At 33.9% G+C, this 18,669-nt stretch overlaps 1 protein-coding gene across 1 annotated transcript; it reads right to left on the bottom strand.

The window, feature by feature from the left end:
* Positions 1 to 166: 166 nt before the first annotated feature.
* On the bottom strand, positions 167 to 17,289 carry LOC143914675 (protein APCDD1-like). The gene is made up of 4 exons (XM_077434969.1): positions 17,050 to 17,289; positions 14,861 to 15,044; positions 2,100 to 2,341; positions 167 to 1,950 (listed from the first exon to the last, which is right to left on the bottom strand). The coding sequence occupies exons 1-4, from the start codon at positions 17,096 to 17,098 to the stop codon at positions 554 to 556; spliced, it is 1,872 nt and encodes a 623-aa protein (XP_077291095.1). The 5' UTR covers positions 17,099 to 17,289; the 3' UTR covers positions 167 to 553.
* Positions 17,290 to 18,669: the final 1,380 nt, after the last annotated feature.

Here is an 18,669-nt window from a genome sequence, read left to right as displayed (position 1 = left end):
CTAATTTTATCTTTTCAATTTTTTAACAAATTTATTCTGAAAAAATTAAAAGATTATAAAATATTTATTTATATAAAAATGCATGCTACCTGTATTTTTTTGAATTTATTTAATAATATTATAATATAAATGAACATTGACACATAAATAAAACCACAGTTTCTTTAAAAAATCTATTTTTATTCACGGTAATCTTAATAAATATGATACATTTACAACTTTTAATCAATATATTTTATTTGAACTTTATATAATAAATTCTACTTATTACCTAATATTTTGTGGCACATTTTCATACACACATGACTGAAATATTTTAATAATATCATCAATGAGATCATTACAAAATATATTAAAATGTACAAAGCATCTGATATTAACCTAATAATATAACATTTTAAAGGCACATGTAATTCACATTTAACATCAAAATATTTACAACTTAACTTTCATAATATACACAAAATAAATAACATTCATACTGTATACAATAAACATATCCTATATCACAAGTTTTAAATAAAAATATTTACTCTGTATTCAAACCTTCGTATCACCTACTGCCAAATATACACAACACACAAACAAACAATATACTAAAACTTACACGTATTGGAACAGCAGCAGAATACGAATCATCCTTATCCATAGCCAGAATTCTATGATCATAATTGGAATATACATCATCACTATACAACGGACTACTAAGGATTTCTCTCAAATTTTCAGAATGTGGCGGCAAACTGTGACATTGAATCAAAGCCGGCTGATAAGCTGTGGGACGTTCTTTTGCACCTCTTCTTTTCCCTTCGGTGTCAGCCTGTCCCATATACAATAACCATGATCCATGGAAATCAACTTCTAATCTCAAAAGCTCATATTCAATACTCGGAACTACCAATCCCAACGTCGGACAACCATTAGTACTTGACATTTCTCTGGGAACTCCCAATCTCCACTCACCAGATCCACAATCATAGTCTTGTTTTAAATTCTCAATCATTCTCAAATCGAAAACTGTCAACGAAGCACGCTCCACGTGGAAATCTACTTCAGTACCACCCGAAACATGTTGATCTGATTTTCCTATCTTATAATGACCTGCAGCTGTTACTGAAAAGCTTGAACCAGTGCATATTGAATCATAGAAGAATTTATACTCCACAATCCAAGTGTGATCTCCCGTATAGAATCGGAAATGTCTCGTTAGATACAGATGCATAGGACGTTGTTCACAACTTAGAGACACCCATTCACCGCTTAGATGTAGAGGTAGAGTCACTTTAGTCATCAAATAAGGAGGTGACTTTTCATTTGCAGTAGAAACTGCTGAGCATACGTGGCAATAATTGAATATCTCTACAGGATCAGTCGAGGTTCTTTCATTTTTAACTTCTTCGCTAGCTTTAGAAGACAAAATTGAGTCTAGCTCTCCAACTGTTCCAACGTCAAAGTGTCCAACATAGCTCTTCTTATAAACGCGTCCTCTGTTGTCTTCAATACTTCTAGAATCAATATTGAGCAATGATTTACTTTTGGTCAAAGAAGCACTATCCAAGCCTAGAGTATCGGCTACTGAAGAATCCACTCGTAGTAAAGGAACTTGATAAGCAGTCGGTTTATAATCAGCCCTGGAGGTCAATTTAGAGTGGATATCACCCAAAAGAAGCTCTTGTCTGAAGTGCGTCGTTTTGAAGTTTCCGTCCAATCCCGGCCTGATTTGAACTTTGTATTGGTGCAACTCGTGAAAGACCAGAGATAAAGATCTCAAGCAGTTGAACTTTTCCGAGTATTGATGGTGAGATCTGTGATGCTTTCTTGATGTTCCTGGTTTGTGGAAAGCTTCTTCAGTTCCTCCACTAGCGCTTCTGTGATTGGTGAACGTTGTCTCTTCGGATAAATTTAAAATGTTGTACTCTTTGTATGGCTTCCAACGCTTTCTTACTACGCCTAAAAAGAAAGAGATAAATGTTGTTATATAAAGTTGATGTTTGTTTGCATGAATTGATCGTAGATAAACAAAATAAAGTACCCAAATGGTATCCAGCATATTGTGCGTTGAAGACAATAGATAGAAAGTTAAAGCAAATTGTATTTACCTGGACATGTTTGGTTGATCTTTTGTGATAAATGATACGCCACATTCATCGAATTCGGAATCACAGACACAGTCGAAAGTGAGTAGCGATCGTGAGACATCAATTGACCCCTTGCTATAACCGTATACCCTGGATTGCTGCACGACTCCTCAGCATAGTAGTACTGGATTAACTTGAATGTGTTGTTCGAATGGAAAGTGTAGGAGCGTAGCAGGAACTCTGGACCAGGACGAGTTTCGCACCTGAATTATAAAACATACAACCAATAAGATACAAAGCAATAAAAGTAGTACAACTTTATTTAAAAATGTAAATATCGTCCGCTTAGAGCCGAGTCGTAAATAAGGTCTCATTGTTCTCTCGAGAAGGTATGCAGAAAACCAGATTGGATTAGATATGTATAATAAATAAATCCACAATCATAAAACGATCATCGTAATTTACGATCAATTACAGTATGCTCTTACGTACAAGGAGTCGAAGTTTAAAATCGTTGATTTAATGGTTCGATTAAAAACCTCAGTTGCCATTTGAGAAGTACGCACGGCTATAATCACGCCCAAAATTTTTCGCAAAGTAAACATCGACTCCCACTAATTAAACGTTGATTTATTGTCGACTATCTTCGAAGACAAGATAATAACCGTCCTCCCATATTTAATGTGAGCATCAAAAGCAACGAGTACTCGTTTAATTTTTTTTATTTTAAGAAATAAAAACTCTCTTGACAAACAATACCCATGAGAATTCGTATGTAACTCTATCTATCTATATAAAAAAATAATATAAATACATCTAAGTGAAATTCAATACATAGTTGAGCGTCTTGCGGTTAGACGTTTCTTTTTAAAACCATGTTTATATTTCTACAACGACGTGGTCGTTTTTAGGCTTTTTTTTATTCATTGTGTCTTGTCATAGTTTACAATGATTTATATGAGCAGCTTTTTTGTGTGTGTGCTAAGAACGATGATAATATCGGTGATCTTTTGAAGCATACGCCCATATATACGAGAGTGAAACATCCATGAACGAGTTATTTAGCAAAACTTGTACAAAATGTATTTAAATAAACTAAACGAAACGTACAGCATGATTTGAATAAAATATAGGTATCCAGTGATCATACAAATTGTATTACATAAGGAAGGGTTTGCTCTATTAATTATTTTTAAATAAATCATACCGGTACGATTGTTGTAACGTGTTTAGGTGTTGTATTTAAAATACACAGAGCCGTTTTATTTATTTTTTACAGTAATATTATAATATGAGCCATCTGTAGCCGCACGATGTCCAAAAACCAGATGAAGGATAAACGGAGGTTGGACGAAAAAAAAGGATAGTTTATTTAAAAAGGAGGAAAAAATAAACTATGTCCCATGTCAAAACAAAAAAGTGACAAGTGATTTAAGACCGGTGTGGTTTACGTTTGAAGCAGGGGTATAAAATTTAAAAATCAATGAGAAATTTAGCCTCCTGAATTTTAAATCGATTCTCATACCAAATATTCGTCGAGACGAGTGCGGAATATTTTGTAAACAGCTGATAAATATGCATGATTTGAATTGAAATATGTCAAAAGATAATAAGTGATCGACGAGACGCGTACTTGACATGAATATGAATCGGTTTCGAAAATTAATATTTTATACATATAATAAAATAAGTTGAAGCATCCCTCTGCATTTGCATGTAACAATTCAAAATGGCCGACAAAAATAAGCCAATTAAAACAATTTGCATTGACCAATAGAAAAACGACGAATTATATCAATAATATGATCGGACCAATTGAATGCATTTACATATTCGCACGTACGCTATATTTTGTCTCTTTCACTCTCATTACATAGATAATTGAATTATTGAGATGGGTATATATTTCTGATTGCTTTTCACCGAATTCAATTTTTAATTGTTGATTATTTTATCTCGGAACATTTTGCACGTTTCAGTGAAGCATTTTTGTCGACACGATGATTCACGACAGGATTCTCGCCAACGCAATGTGAGAGGCAGCAATTTTAATTTCTTGTTCAGCATCGTGTAAACAAGTCTCAAAAGAGATAGGATGGGAAAATAAACACAAACTCATTATACTTTACGTAGAATGGCTATCGGTTTGCGATAACTAAACGTGTCTTCGCATACAAGGAACTATAGCTTACTAAATTACGCGAATATATTTTTTTTAATATATTCATATACTCTTATACATCATGTTCAGAAAGACAATAATTGTGACAACGATAAAAAAAAATAATCTACATATATAAAACAGCAACTCTGGTACATATTTTCAATTTAATATGGAGGTTTTATTTTTTGATACCGGTATTTTCCGAATTAAATGTTTTTTACTTAGGCCTGTTCAAAGGACAGACTATGGATAACGAGCGTTTGTTTTCATTTTCGTATAATCTTCACGTAATTGAGTATTCGTCACATTACATATGTATACAGAACTTGACGCGGGCAATAAAAGTGAGTTATTATAAGCGGAGACATCGACGCGCATTCAAATTCGAAAATACGACATTCAATGAGTATCTCGTTAAATATTCAAATGTCGTTAAAAACGTGACAGCGTCAAAATACGAAACAGGAATATTGTGGGCGGTTTGCTTGCTTGTTTTTTTCCATTATCCTCCTTGTAAAACAGAGATGCTCGAACGACTGAAAATACAATATAATACATGGATACTCTTAACAACTGAAATGCGAAGAAAACCGTAGAGAATTATTTGTGTGACAACAATTCCTATATCGTATAGAATAGCTAAACAAAAAAGCGTATTTACTATTGCGAGACAAAAGTCACATTTGTTGACTTTGGTAGGGTCGTTTTGAACCCCCAAAAAAATAGGGAAAAGGTAAACAAACACTAGCTGTATGCCTGTGTATAAGGAATGTTTGACGGGCACATGCTGTGAGGTAGAATTCACCGATGCATTTTGAGAATTCAATTTGAGATCTCCCGCAGAGTTCGTCAGGATACCTGAGCTAGCTATATAGCTAGAGGTCTTTTGGGGATTGTGCACAATGTGCAGTTTCCTGTTAATGAAACGCATCCTGCAAAATGAACAAAACCAACTTGGGGGATATGTATGTATGTATATTCGAATTTCTATGAAATGCAGTATAGCGCATTACGAACGGTTTTAAATGCAAAATAATATCGATATTTTTCATAACAGTTAAAGATCACATTGCGATTTGATCTTGTTGATAAAACGTGGGTGGTCAAACTTTCTAGAATTCTAAAAAAATAGTAAGACAAACAAGATTCGAATGCCTTTTAACGGCGCTAAAAATATTCCGTTTTTCCTCATGTAATAATCGATACTCTACGAAAATGTTTAATCACACACATTAACACCTTAAAAAAGCATGACCGGTTTCTCACCTATGCGACAACGACAACACCAGAAAAAAGTTAACAAAACCTACGCGTCTTTGTGTATTCAACAAACAAGAAACGTAGGAGACTTGCTCGCTGAACTAACAGTGACATTTCAGTGTTCAGATTTTTTTTAGTCTTATTTCAACGAATCAAAAGGAGCTTGCACGCATAAGGAAGGCGAGGATCTTTTGTCATTTATAATAATATAAAATAAAATCCCGTCGAGATTTATTATTGTGTAGAATGAGACCTCTGAATCGGCGCGCGTAAGTAATCCTCGATGATTGTACGTGAAATTGATTTTGAGCGCCTGTGCTTTGCTGCCTTTATAATTGATTCGACGTACAAAAAGTTGTATACAAAAAGAAGTTCAAACGTCCGTGTACAAATCTATCGATCGATTGGAAGGGAAATAAAAAATAAAGGTGGTATCGGTACGTGTGTAAACATTAAATCAACAAAATTTATGCGGTGATTAATCGAAAACGTTAAAAACTGTGGGTAGTCGTTTGATTTATGGTCGTGAGAGATGAAAATTACTTTTGAAAGAGTAACGGGTGCGCTTCGCAAACTGTGGGCCACGAAATCAATAATTATCCGACAAAAAAAAAACGATTGCACGGAGACGTCAATGAAAATCAACGTTACAAATTATAATCATCGTGAATACAAGTATTCCTATATATTTACATCGCTTTAGTAAAGAAGATCTTCTTTGGAATTTAAACTTGTGTTGAATACATTTCAATTACACACTATCATAAAATGTTAATAGTTAGTAGGTATTATTATTTGTACAAGGATTTAATCAAATAATTTCTTCGCGGTTCAAATAATCTTTTGAATATTATATAATGAAAGCTTCTACGCCCACAATTTCTAAAAATAATAATTTACAAACATCTAATCTAAATCTTAGGACAAATAGAATGCGTTTTGAATGGTGAATAAAGCTCAATCTAAACGACCGTGTTTAACTTCTTCGTATCTAATTTCAAATGTGACTTCAAATTCCCAGAGGCTCTACCCACCATTCTAATGTAAATAAATAAATAGATAGGAGCTTTTGGACAAGCATGCATACACACAAACATATGCATAATAAACGTTTTGAAAACGTGTCGTTAGTCAGGAAGGCCGCGTAATAAAATTAGAGATGGCGGCGCGGAGCGCTCACAGATAAACATCTTGTTCAATCACGGGGAGGCATTCAAATAACGTGAAACGTGTTCCAAACAATGTCAGCCACTTGTCAATTATTCCAACGAGGCCTCCGGTGTGGGGCTCTCAACTACCGGACCGTGGACTCTCAAAGTTTCAACCGGTTTTGGTCAAACATCCACTAAAGTATAATTTTAGTGGATTTATCATTTAAAAATTCTAGAGACAACTCATGTGGATTGGCCTCTGTGTGATAATTGTGTGACATAAATCAAAAAGTCGGTTGTTGGTCTCAGTCGATTTGTGGTGAAACGTCGCATCGCCTCAGACGTGTCATCCGTATTAATTAGTCGCTTTCCTCGTGTCTTGCTACGCTATGCCATTTGACGTTGTCGTTTTGCGAAATTTAATTTTGAACAGGACGAGCGCCATTTGTATTCGTTTTCGAGATGGAGGACACTTCGTCTGTGTCGAAATGATTTAAAAAGTGCGACAGGAAATACGGCGATGCGCCGAGCATCTGTGTCGAATCATCGGAATTCTTATCTATATGTGTACGCATGATGACGATTTGAATATTTAAGGAATTTAATTTCAACGTTGATTGACGTTCTACGGGCGATAACACGTGTTTACAACAACATCAAATTGGAAATATATGGACTAATTTATGCTAGTGACATAATTCATGATAGTACATGTCAACATTTTTCGATAAGACAAAGAAAAATTCTTCCACAACACTTAAACTAAAGAAAAACGTCCAAACACTCAAAACAAAATCAACGTCCAAAGTCATAAAAACAGTAGTTGGTACTGCAGTGCATTCTTTTAACACAAATTGTTGAAAAATAGGTTACAAAAAATGGGCTGGGGAAAATTTTAATATTACAGTATGAAGGTTTTACAACGTAGACTTCACAGTTGATGTGCAATTTGGGATAAAAACATCGAATGTTATCATTTATAATAAAGAAGAAATTATTATTAAAGCTCCTTTTGATTTTATTACTGGTTTAATTCGGCCTGTCATGAAATATGTTATATCAAATGTTTCATGTTTTTATTTTATTCAATTAATCATGTACACTACCGTCCATATGTTTAAGACCAAACCTATAACTCGATTTCTAATGTCCATTAAAATAATTTAGCGTAAAATAGTTCAAAGAAATGGGTATCATTTGTTTCCCTACACCCTTGGATTTAATTTGAGCAAAAAAAACAGGGATTATCCCATTGGTTTGTTGTTTTTTTTATATAAGGGTTCAAAATGGGCTCAAAGACACCGCGTGACGAATCGACACATGTTGCAATTCGACAACTCTACTATACGCAGTTTATGTTACGAACTTTTTTTGTTATTTTATCCTGCTGATATGACATCGAAACAGTTCAAAATAATAAACCCTAAATGAATTTGGTTCAGTTTAATCTGATCAGTCAGACTTTGAAGTCGTACTAGCGGAAAAATTTATAATACATAAAGAGGACAAAAATTTTTGAAGAAATATGGGAAAAAATAAAAATCTCACCATGGAAACTCGAGGAGCCATTATTGCTCTTTACAAACAGCAAAAAACCCAACGATATATCGCCGAAAATTTGAATATTTCGAAGACTGCAGTACAACAGACGATAAAAAAATTCCAAAATTCTAACAACATTATGGATTTATCAAAATCAGGACGTCCCAGAATCACAACACAAGCATTGGATCAACAAATGATATTATTGAGCAAGCGAAATAGAAGGATAACGGCACCAGAAATCGCCTCTGACATAGAAAAGACAGCCTTCAAAAAAGTATCGGTCACCACGGTTAAACGTCGGCTGATGGAAGTGAAGCTGGAAGGGCGCATAGCAGTAAGAAAACCATTATTAAGAAGAAATAATAAAGCGAAAAGACTAGCTTGGGCTCTTCAGCATCGTAATTGGTCAATTGAAGATTGGTCAAAAGTGATTTGGTCCGATGAATCGAAGTTTGAATTGTTCGGTTCGAAAAGACGAGTTTACGTCCGGCGCACTCCCCAAGAAAAAATGATGCCAGACTGTGTGCTGCCAACAATCAAGTATGGTGGTGGATCCATAATGATATGGGGATGTTTCTCAAGAGCTGGAGTTGGGATTTTAATCAAAATTAATGGAATTTTAAAAAAAGAAGGGTATTTGAAAATTTTAAAAGAACAAGTTTTGCCGTGCGGCCGGAACTTATGTGGGCATGATTTTATATTCCAACAAGATAATGACCCAAAACATAAATCAAAGCTATGCATGGACTTCTTACAACAAGAAGAAGAAAAAAATAATTTAAAAATCATGAACTGGCCTCCTCAATCCCCCGATCTAAACCCAATAGAACTTTTGTGGGACGAATTGGACAGACGAACCAGAATCCATCGCTCAACATCCATAAATAAGTTTTGGAATCATCTACAGGAAAGTTGGAAGTCCATACCTCCCATCACACTTCAAAATTTAATAAATAGAATGCCGAGACTATGTGCAGCAGTGATTAAAAGTAAGGGTGGGTTTTTTGACGAAAGTTCAGTTTGACGTTTTTATTTTTTTATAATTTTATGTTTATTAATTGTTGTAATATCTTTATTTATTTTAATAAATGCGTATTTTTTGAACATAACTGAGTTTATATTTTTTAAATTGGTCCAAAATTGTGTAAAATATGCTCCAAAAACACTTTGGTCTTAAACATATGGACGGTAGTGTACACTCGTCTTACAGATCGCTCCAAAACGACGAGCGTACTATACAGACCAAGAAGCACACCAAATTACATATAACATATTATTATATACTTTTACATTATAGACGACATCTATGGTCAAACATTGCAAAGTGCATTGCAAGCATTTTTATTATATAATACAATCAATAAGCGATTATACAATACGATTTGTGTACGATAATCATCCACAGAGACATCTATGGATAAAATTTTGCAGCATTTTTTATCAAACCGGCGAACTCTGAGACGCTGAAGAACTCATTGGGGAGGAAATTGTCAATTTTATAGGAACCGTTTCAATGAAAATCAGAAAAATTGGCAAACTCTGATGAGAAACGATCAACCTCAAGTCACAAACCAAGCAATGGGACTCCAGTGGTAATCGAACCTATGAAACTCTGCTCGAAAGCATAATATGCTAACCACTAGTCCACGCCATTGATAAGATAAATTATTATTACCTTCTATATTTTAAACGGGTCCACCTTGTTCCACCTACTTGAAATTTCTTGAGACTCATTTGCCCAACTATTTCGGTGTATTTTGTCGTCGAGTTAGTTTATACGTACGCAAAACACACATACGAAAATGATTTACATTGTGAAATACTTATTCTACGAGATAAACATAAACTACTAAAATAATATGGTAAGAATTTATTTTAAAGTGTATTAACCTATGAGTAATCACAATATGTCTCGTGTATTAAAAGATATTACAAACAAAAATAAATATTTTTTATACAATATACAAACTCCTGTTCAAGTACACGAAAAGTTGAGAATACGAGTCTTGAGAAATTACAAGTCGGTAGAACGGAGCACATTCATAAAATTTCAATTGAATTTAAATCGAGACTTTCAATTGGGTTTAAACAGTGTTGCGATTTACGCGAGCGCGACTATAATAAGAATCATTTTTTTATTGACTTCGATCTAACACATCTTAAATATGTTTAAAAAAACGATTAAATTACGCAAACCTGTAACTAAAAAGCATCAGTAATTATTCCAAACGAACTGACGCCTCATAAATAAACGATTCAATTATCTCATTATGATAATCAGCACGTGTTTGTACGCATATAAAGTACACGCAATAGTAATGAGGCAAACATTCTACACAACACAACGAAAAACCAGTGGGGATTTTATTCAGCAAATGTATTCCAGTATATCTATTAGAATCTTTGATTTTGGGTACATGTCTTTTTACAAAGCACATGTTTACACTTGGATTATACCTAATAAGCCAATGAGTCATCGATATCTAATAGTAGGCACTATTCTGTACTAATGTATACTTATTTTAATAACAATAGATCAGTTGAGGACCTCTGAAGAACCCAGCGAGCCCACTACTACTACTACCACCTTTGTTTTACTAAGAAAAATAAACAAGGCGGAGATGCGAGCGGTTTCGTTTGTTTGTACACATAGAGGTGGTGCTCTCCACCACAAAACCTGACGGTGCAGATTGGAGTCGGCTGACTCCAACTCCATCATCGTCATCGTTCGTCGGCAATTATAAAACCATCGTGTACTTCCTAAAGAAATTAAAATAAAACACGCTTGTCACTTTGCATTTGCCGAAATATATTTTTTGTTTGTTCAAGACGAATGGTGCGGGGTCTCGCTTCTGTTCTTCGCTCCTCACCTGAAGATGAATCGATCTGCATCAGAGGCATACCACTCTGATCTTTCGAGCTATGTATAAGCTGCTCAGCAGGAATCCTAATTGGCAACGGCACACGACCGTTGCTATTCCTCGCTGGTGCGTTTATATATAAACAATTATTTGAAGATAATCGATTACTCACTCCATTGGAAGTCCGATTCTTAAATCACTTTGATTGATTGAGTTTAAAGGTTACGAAGCTGAAGCATCCCTTTGGTCCAAATCTCGATTCTAACACATCTTCTTAAATACATACGCAATAGCTTAAACATATTTCATAATAATCATCATTATCATCTTCATATACAGCCATTCACCATCCACTGCTGGATGAAGGTCTCTCCAACACGCTTCCACTCGTCTCTGTTCCTAATTTCGTCTAACCATCTTCCCTGCAGTCTTCCTTTTACCCCTTTGCATTATCTCGGGTACTATTCTAGTACTTATTTTTGTCCATTTTTCTAGCCACGTGGCCCGTCCATTGCCATTTCAATCTCTTTACTCTATCCACTATATCCACTACCCTTGTCATACGTCTCACCCACGTATTCCGTTTCCTGTCTTTCCTCCTTATATCAAGCATGCATTGTTTCATACTTATTTGAGTGCATTGGACTTTGTGTAGTAACTTGGCGTTCAATATCCAAGTTTCACATCCATACGTCACCACTGGTAAAACACATTGATCGAAGATCTTTTTCTTCAGACGAAATGGCATTTTTGATTTAAAAACCGCATTCATTCGTCCAAATGCACACCATCCTAATTCCATACGTCTCTTTATTTCTTCTTCATTTCATAATAATGTATACATTTAATCGTTCGCTTTAACTTACGGTTCCTAAAGAAACGTGCACTTTCAAACAATAGGATTGGATATTTTAAACGTAAGCAGAGACGTGTCTTGTTACATTTTTGTTTTTATTTTCGACTCTGTCGTGGCTTCTCTTATTTAAATTTAAGCAGAAGGAGGGATTGTCGGACAAGGGGGCGACGCGAATGCAAATGTGCAAAATTGGAACCAGTCCCACTCTCTCGAGGATTGGCGGCTTCTTGTTTGCCACAAAGGTAAGGGCAGATACTAAATTTTAGAACAAAGGCCGTGTCGGCCTACTCAAACAGTCCTTTATCGATATAAATCTTTTGAATTTGTTTGAGATTCGACGTTGAATGGAGGTCAAAACAATGGCGGTCGCGCGCGCAAAAATCCGACTCCCCCAAAATACCGTTAAAATCAAAACAAATCAACATTAAAAAATATATAGTGAAACTACATACTTTAAGGACTTCCTGTAAATTCATATCGAATGTCTACGAGCGGGATTTATTACATATAAAATTTCTATAATCGATCATGATCTGGATCGTAAAGCACTCGGATCAATTTCTTTTTTTTACGGTAAATAATATCTCGAGGCAATAAAACAAAGGGAAGAGTAAATATAGAATGTTGTAAGAGTACGTATAGTAAGTACCAACCCTGCTGGCTAACAAGGTGCACTTACCGTAAACATCGATGCATTCAGAGCTTTCGAAACTGTGGGTCCGTTCACCTGTCCGGTAAGTGTGAAATAATCGCCATGTCATTGCGCTTTAAATTTATCGACGAGTTTCCCCGCAAGCTAATTAAATTTGTATTTTGGTTATATAAAGATATTTCACGGACGCACAAACAAGTCATTAACTATCGCTAAAATTATGGCGCATCGCGGCAGTTATGGTTATTCAAATTCGAGGCGGTTTAATATTAATGGTGTATTGATGGGCGCCGCCAATGATTTTTCGACTGTAACGTGCTTATTTATTTACTAATAATGCAATAATTATATTAAATTTAGATATATGTAGTCTAAATTGATGACTTTTTCGTGTGAGGAATTTCAAATATTTTTACTCAATTAATAAGGTAGAAATGCCGTTAGTTCTAATTTAACAGATTGTATATGTAAATCAAATCAAATACGGAAAATCAATCTATTCTTTGTAAGTTTTTAGGTATCTAATATAAAGGTTGATCAGTGCTTCATATCATGCAAAAATATAACATCGAAATAGTTTATATGAATTTTATAGTCTTTATAAGTATAATGAATCAAAAATTGGTTTTAAAATCAAATGAATAATACTGGCCAATCTTATATGTACAAACAAATGATTGAATTATCACATTGTTGAATTTCCCCAATAAATCGAGTGCTCAGTGTTTTCAATCCAGTGGCGTATCGCATGCAAAAGTTACCGAAGGTACTACATTTTTTTGTACAAAAATGAATCAACAAATTTCTAAATGTCCTTCTATGCATTTAAATTTGCAAATTCTGCAAGCACATCTTTTAAATAAATTTTCTAAGGTTCTTCGTGTTCAATAGTTAATATTGCAAGTTGGATTGACCGATTGAGTTTCTTCTATAGACAAATTCATATCACATGAAAAACGACTAACACTGTTGCTTTTCGAATTTTGGGATATAAAAATATTAGTATATTTATAACCTTAGCATTTTGCCAGCGGATGACCGCTATAAACGTCATGCATAAAATGCCAGTAGTGAGAATGACATGACTTACTACAAAAAACGTGTTAATTGACATATTTGGTCACTTATAAATAGAGTACGGATAACCAAGGTGCCACTCATTGTTCAATTGTTGTAAATGCTTTGTAAAAACGATTTGGAAAACCTTTAACAATGCATTTACAACATTTGAACAATGAACGGCACCCTGGTTATCCGGGCTTTACTTATAATATATATTTATAGTCGAAAACTTGATTGCCGTGGACAAGGGTTTAAGTAACGTGACGATTTATGATCATTTTTTTAAGTTTATTAACTTTTTTTCTTTAAAATATATGTATCAATATTTGGATATCCTAAAGGAGTCGCATGCACCGCATACCCCCGCGTCATACTAGTTACGCCACTGTTTCAATTCATTCAAATTTTTCAACGTATCATAAGTAGTCACCGGAGTCTGAGGGGGCCGTGTATTGTTCAAAGGTTGTAAATGCATTGTTAAAGGTTTGCCGAACAATGGATAGCACTGTGACTATCCTAACTCTAATCATAAGAGTAACTGAACATTCGTTGTTATACCTAAAGCTATCCCAAATTTCTACAGCAGTATTTTTTAAATAATTTAGTCACCGAAAACTAGCTCTATCATTAAAAGTATTTTAATCAAATTTCAATACATGAACAACATTACTTTATGTGTACAGATTGCGACAAAATATGTAATATTAAAGACGCGAGCCACAGTAGTGGAATCATCAGGTCAAAAACCAACAATCCTATCTTGTTGGAAGCGGAGAAGAAGACTCGCGTACCACTTTTTTGTTTGGTCGTTTTGTTTGAGTATTATTGATGTTGGTATAAGGGAATATGAATTATTCATAGGCCAGCCTGCCTCGACGCATACATATATTTTAAAAGTCCGGTTTGCAACAACGAACACACAAATCTCACATTTCAGAAACGCTGGAAACGAATCGACAACGACCCAAACCGCAACATACAAAATCTGCATGCTGAGCGTGCATGTATAGATCTACAAATATACGCATTTCGGATCGGAGAAAATCATTTGCAGGGACATTCCGAAACCGCATACGTTGCACACCGGCTCTCGACAAAATGGAATAACTCTACCAAAGTCTGCTACAAAAAGTTGCTTGGCGCACCCTTCGGATGTCGTCTGACCAATTTTAATTGCAGATTTATCCAACATATTTGTCCGATGGCGTTCAAAAAAATCAAGTTGACTCACCCTTCAGAGACCCACTTTCCGTGGATGGCTTCCGGAGAATCGAGGACTATTGTAGCTCCATTCAGAGAATCGGCTCTCTGTATCGCCCTCTGGCATCCTCCAGTATCTTCTGTCAAGGCACTGCTTCCATATCTTGCAGGATTATGTTGATGATTGTGGAAACACGAAGCGAGTTCCAGGACGCCTGAAAAGAAACGTTGATTCAATTTAAGTTGCATTGTATGGGGAATAAGAAGATTTAGCAAACAATGGAGTTTTAATGCGATAATAATAAAAGAGCGTCAGGGTGGATGTGAGGGATACAAATCCCTATATTATTCGACGATTCTCGAGGAATATTGTCCTTTTATCTTCGTGCATTCAAAGGGCGATTTGTGGAAAAAGGTCTTTGTTAAGTGAACACCTTATCCCAGTACGCGCTAACTCGGCAATAGATCAATCTATTTCTTGAATGAAAAGTGACGCTTTTGTTAAGCGTTTGACATATTTTTGACATGTAGTAGCTAAAGCGAACAATAGAGACTTCTACATGTTTTCTTAAATTTGAAAAATGTCCTTATAATAGCATTGCCAGCTTGCAAAGGACACGAGTATGAAATTTCAATCATATTTACAGGAAATCTTCAAAAGAAAGCCATAAATGTACACATTTTACAAAATTACTCATGTACATAATATGGAAGTGTTTAAATTAATTTAGTAGTTTTTTTATATAAAGTTCATAGATTAAGGATCCAAAAATGATATTTTTGACATGATTCAGAGTACCGTGTCTTTCACATTGATACGGGTATATTTTAGTAAGCTAATTTTATTATTATAATCATAAATAAAAGATAAGTGTAAAAGATTAAAAATAATGACACTCGAAGCCCCCTTAAAAATGCGATAAAATAATCAATGCACCCCATGTGTTCAACCATAAATAGGCACTAAATACGTTATGAGTGATGGGAGGGCGGAAATGGGACATATTTCATGGGAATTTTTAGTGTGGGTACATTTGTCACACTTGAGATGTTACGGTGGTGCATCCAGCCCTTATTTTTGACTTAATTAGAAATAGTAATAATAAAAAACTCCCGAGAGACATGTGGTAGTTCCGCTGCGTCACCAGAGTGCGTTAAGTGGTGCATATTATAAATTTCTCGGATGATTTGAATTTTTTTTCAAGCATTGAATGATGCCGAAACTGTTGAGCTACGATTTTATAATAATTTAAAATCTCTGTGTGTAATCGTGTTTACTTTCCGAGAAGCAATCAATTATGAGCACATGTAAATTTTAACAGGAATAATGGAGGCCCCCTGTCATTCGACTTCGTTATCTCCGACTTGGGTTGTTTTTTATACCTCTCCGCTCCGTTCTCGGGCCCAGACTCGAGATGGAACCATTAAATATGATGATTGATGACAGAATAAAATGCTCGAAAATGGATTGGAAACAGATTGTTGTCTGGAGTGTGTGTTTACCTTGGCCATATGTGCCGCAGCTTCTTATATGGTAAATTGAAAGTTAACCATTCGAACATAGTTTTAATGTCACAATTATACTATACTGAGTAAGTACATTTAAAAATAAAACGATCAATTATGTATAATATTATTATAAATGGGGTTATAATTATATGTTAAGAAATTGAAGATGTTTGAATGCGGTTATCTGTATAAATTTTGAATAAACATTGAACAAAAATTTTAGATTGAAATCTAATAAAAGCCACAGTTTAATCATACAAATCTCTTTAACAATATACATTTCATTGAATTTATGTACATACAAATTTGAATATTTCGCTCAATTAAATTTTTTAAGCAATTCAAAGATTGGTTGAATTCCGTAACCCAAATTGAATGTTTGCACAACGCTTATTATAATTCGCATAAAAAGCGGACATATGTGTTTATTTACAACATACAAAAAAGCGTTGAAGAGTGAATACAAATTGAAAAAATTACATCTTTCGACATGACTAATTATTTGACAAGCACTAATGGATAAGCACTCATTGCTCGTTTGCAATTGAAGCACGCGAGTTGAGTTTTCGATCACACATGGACAAAAAAACCAATACATTACGTGTATAACAAGCGTGCGAAAATAAATAATCGACGTTTAGCCACAGCAGCACCTGAGGCGAATGTACACATAAATAATAAACTGCGGCGAAAGGGTTAAAAAAAACTTACAGGTGATGATCAGTGCCGTTGACAGCCGCGTTAATCTCGACCGATCCATTTTCAAACGGTCGTCAACATCCAACTGTTGGTCTTAGTCGATAATGATGTATGGAGGGGTTGAAGATGAAGGTTTGAAAATGTTTAATCCAAAAATAAAATTCACTTTCGTGGCGGGAAACTTTTGAATTTGACGTTTGAAACGAGAGAGCGAGCGGCGCGTGCGGACACGGTAAACGACCGTACAGGTTTGGGTCCAGACTCAGAACACGTTTCGCTCGTTTACTACAGCCAGGGGTTCTAAAAATAGACTCTCGAGCCTATTTCAATATTTAAAAGTTATTTCAAATCAGCATTTTATCTTTAGAGAGAGATTGATAACTAAAAATTATAAAAGAGATTTTGATTGTATTTGAAATTTACATTAAATTCAAATTTAGATTTTATTTCTATCAAAATTAAGTTTCACTTAATCAACTAATATCATCACATATTGAATAATTTCAAAACAACTGAAATATTTTTATTAATTATTATTTAGTGGAAAATATATTATTTTTTTTAAATATAGATATTTTTTAAATATTCATTTATTTATTTATAGTTTTGGACCATTGTTCTATTACAGGAAGAACCTAATGCGCCACAATGGCCTACATTTTAAAAAGAGAAGAACACAAAAATAAAATACATACATACTATAACATGCATAAAATAAAAAGAAAAAAAAAACATAAAAATTATAAAAGCCAAGAAAAATAATACATAAAAATAACAATCATTTAATATTTAACCATCTTCATTAGTATCTACTATCTACATAGGGTCACCATAATATCTCTTTATCCTTGGGCGACCCAAACCTTTAAGTAATATATTTGATTACGTTAATTTAAGCCGGCATCTTAATTTTGATTGAAATCTTAATTATACCAAATAATAATTTTTTATATTTATATTTTCTATTTAAGTAAATTTTTTAAATTATCTTTTTATTTTATTTTATATATATTTTTTATATCTTAGTACATTTTATATACATTTTTTATTTTATATTTATTTTTCATATATGTTACAATGAAAGCATATTTCAAGTGAAAATATATTTTAAATTGAAGCAGTGAAATTGTATTTAATTTACAACTATAAATTTAACCCTAACAACCATAGAAGTAGAATACTTCTATGCTAACAACCCAATCTTAAACTAATAAGGTCAACCCTTATTTAACCTAATCAATCCTAACCCTTAAATAATACCAACCCTAACATCTAATCTTAAATGAGTAAAACCAACCCTGAAAATGTAACTGGTTATGATTTCACTGAAATGTCAATAAAAATATAATTTCACTGTGACATACACATTATATACCTATCCTTTTTCTATATAGTGTTAATATTATATATTTACATACGAAACTAATAAAAGCCTTGTTTTTAAAAAACTTTTTGAGATTTGTCACTGTTGTCAAAAAAGAGCAAATGAAAGTCTATGAATAAAATTAAAATTTAATATAAATTTTGGTTCGACTTAAAAACAAATTTTAATTCAAACTTTTAAGAATCAGAAATTCGCATGATTACATAAATATATGTATATAAAAATTAATTTATGGAATTTAAATAATA

The sequence above is a fragment of the Arctopsyche grandis genome, chromosome 7, assembly GCF_051622035.1.
Source record: "Arctopsyche grandis isolate Sample6627 chromosome 7, ASM5162203v2, whole genome shotgun sequence".
In the NCBI taxonomy this organism is placed as follows: domain Eukaryota; kingdom Metazoa; phylum Arthropoda; class Insecta; order Trichoptera; family Hydropsychidae; genus Arctopsyche; species Arctopsyche grandis.
The sequence above is the reverse complement of the archived record's forward strand: the minus strand, read 5'-3'. Positions and strand labels throughout refer to the sequence as shown.

Excerpts from the sequence above, each read along its gene's own strand:
- LOC143914675 (XM_077434969.1), bottom strand. The coding sequence starts at position 17,098 with ATGGATCGGTCGAGATTAACGCGGCTGTCAACGGCACTGATCATCACC. Across the intron at positions 15,045-17,049 it reads AACGGCACTGATCATCACCT|GCGTCCTGGAACTCGCTTCG; the intron begins GTAAGTTTTTTT and ends GTTTCTTTTCAG. Across the intron at positions 2,342-14,860 it reads GGAAAGTGGGTCTCTGAAGG|GTGCGAAACTCGTCCTGGTC; the intron begins GTGAGTCAACTT and ends TTTATAATTCAG.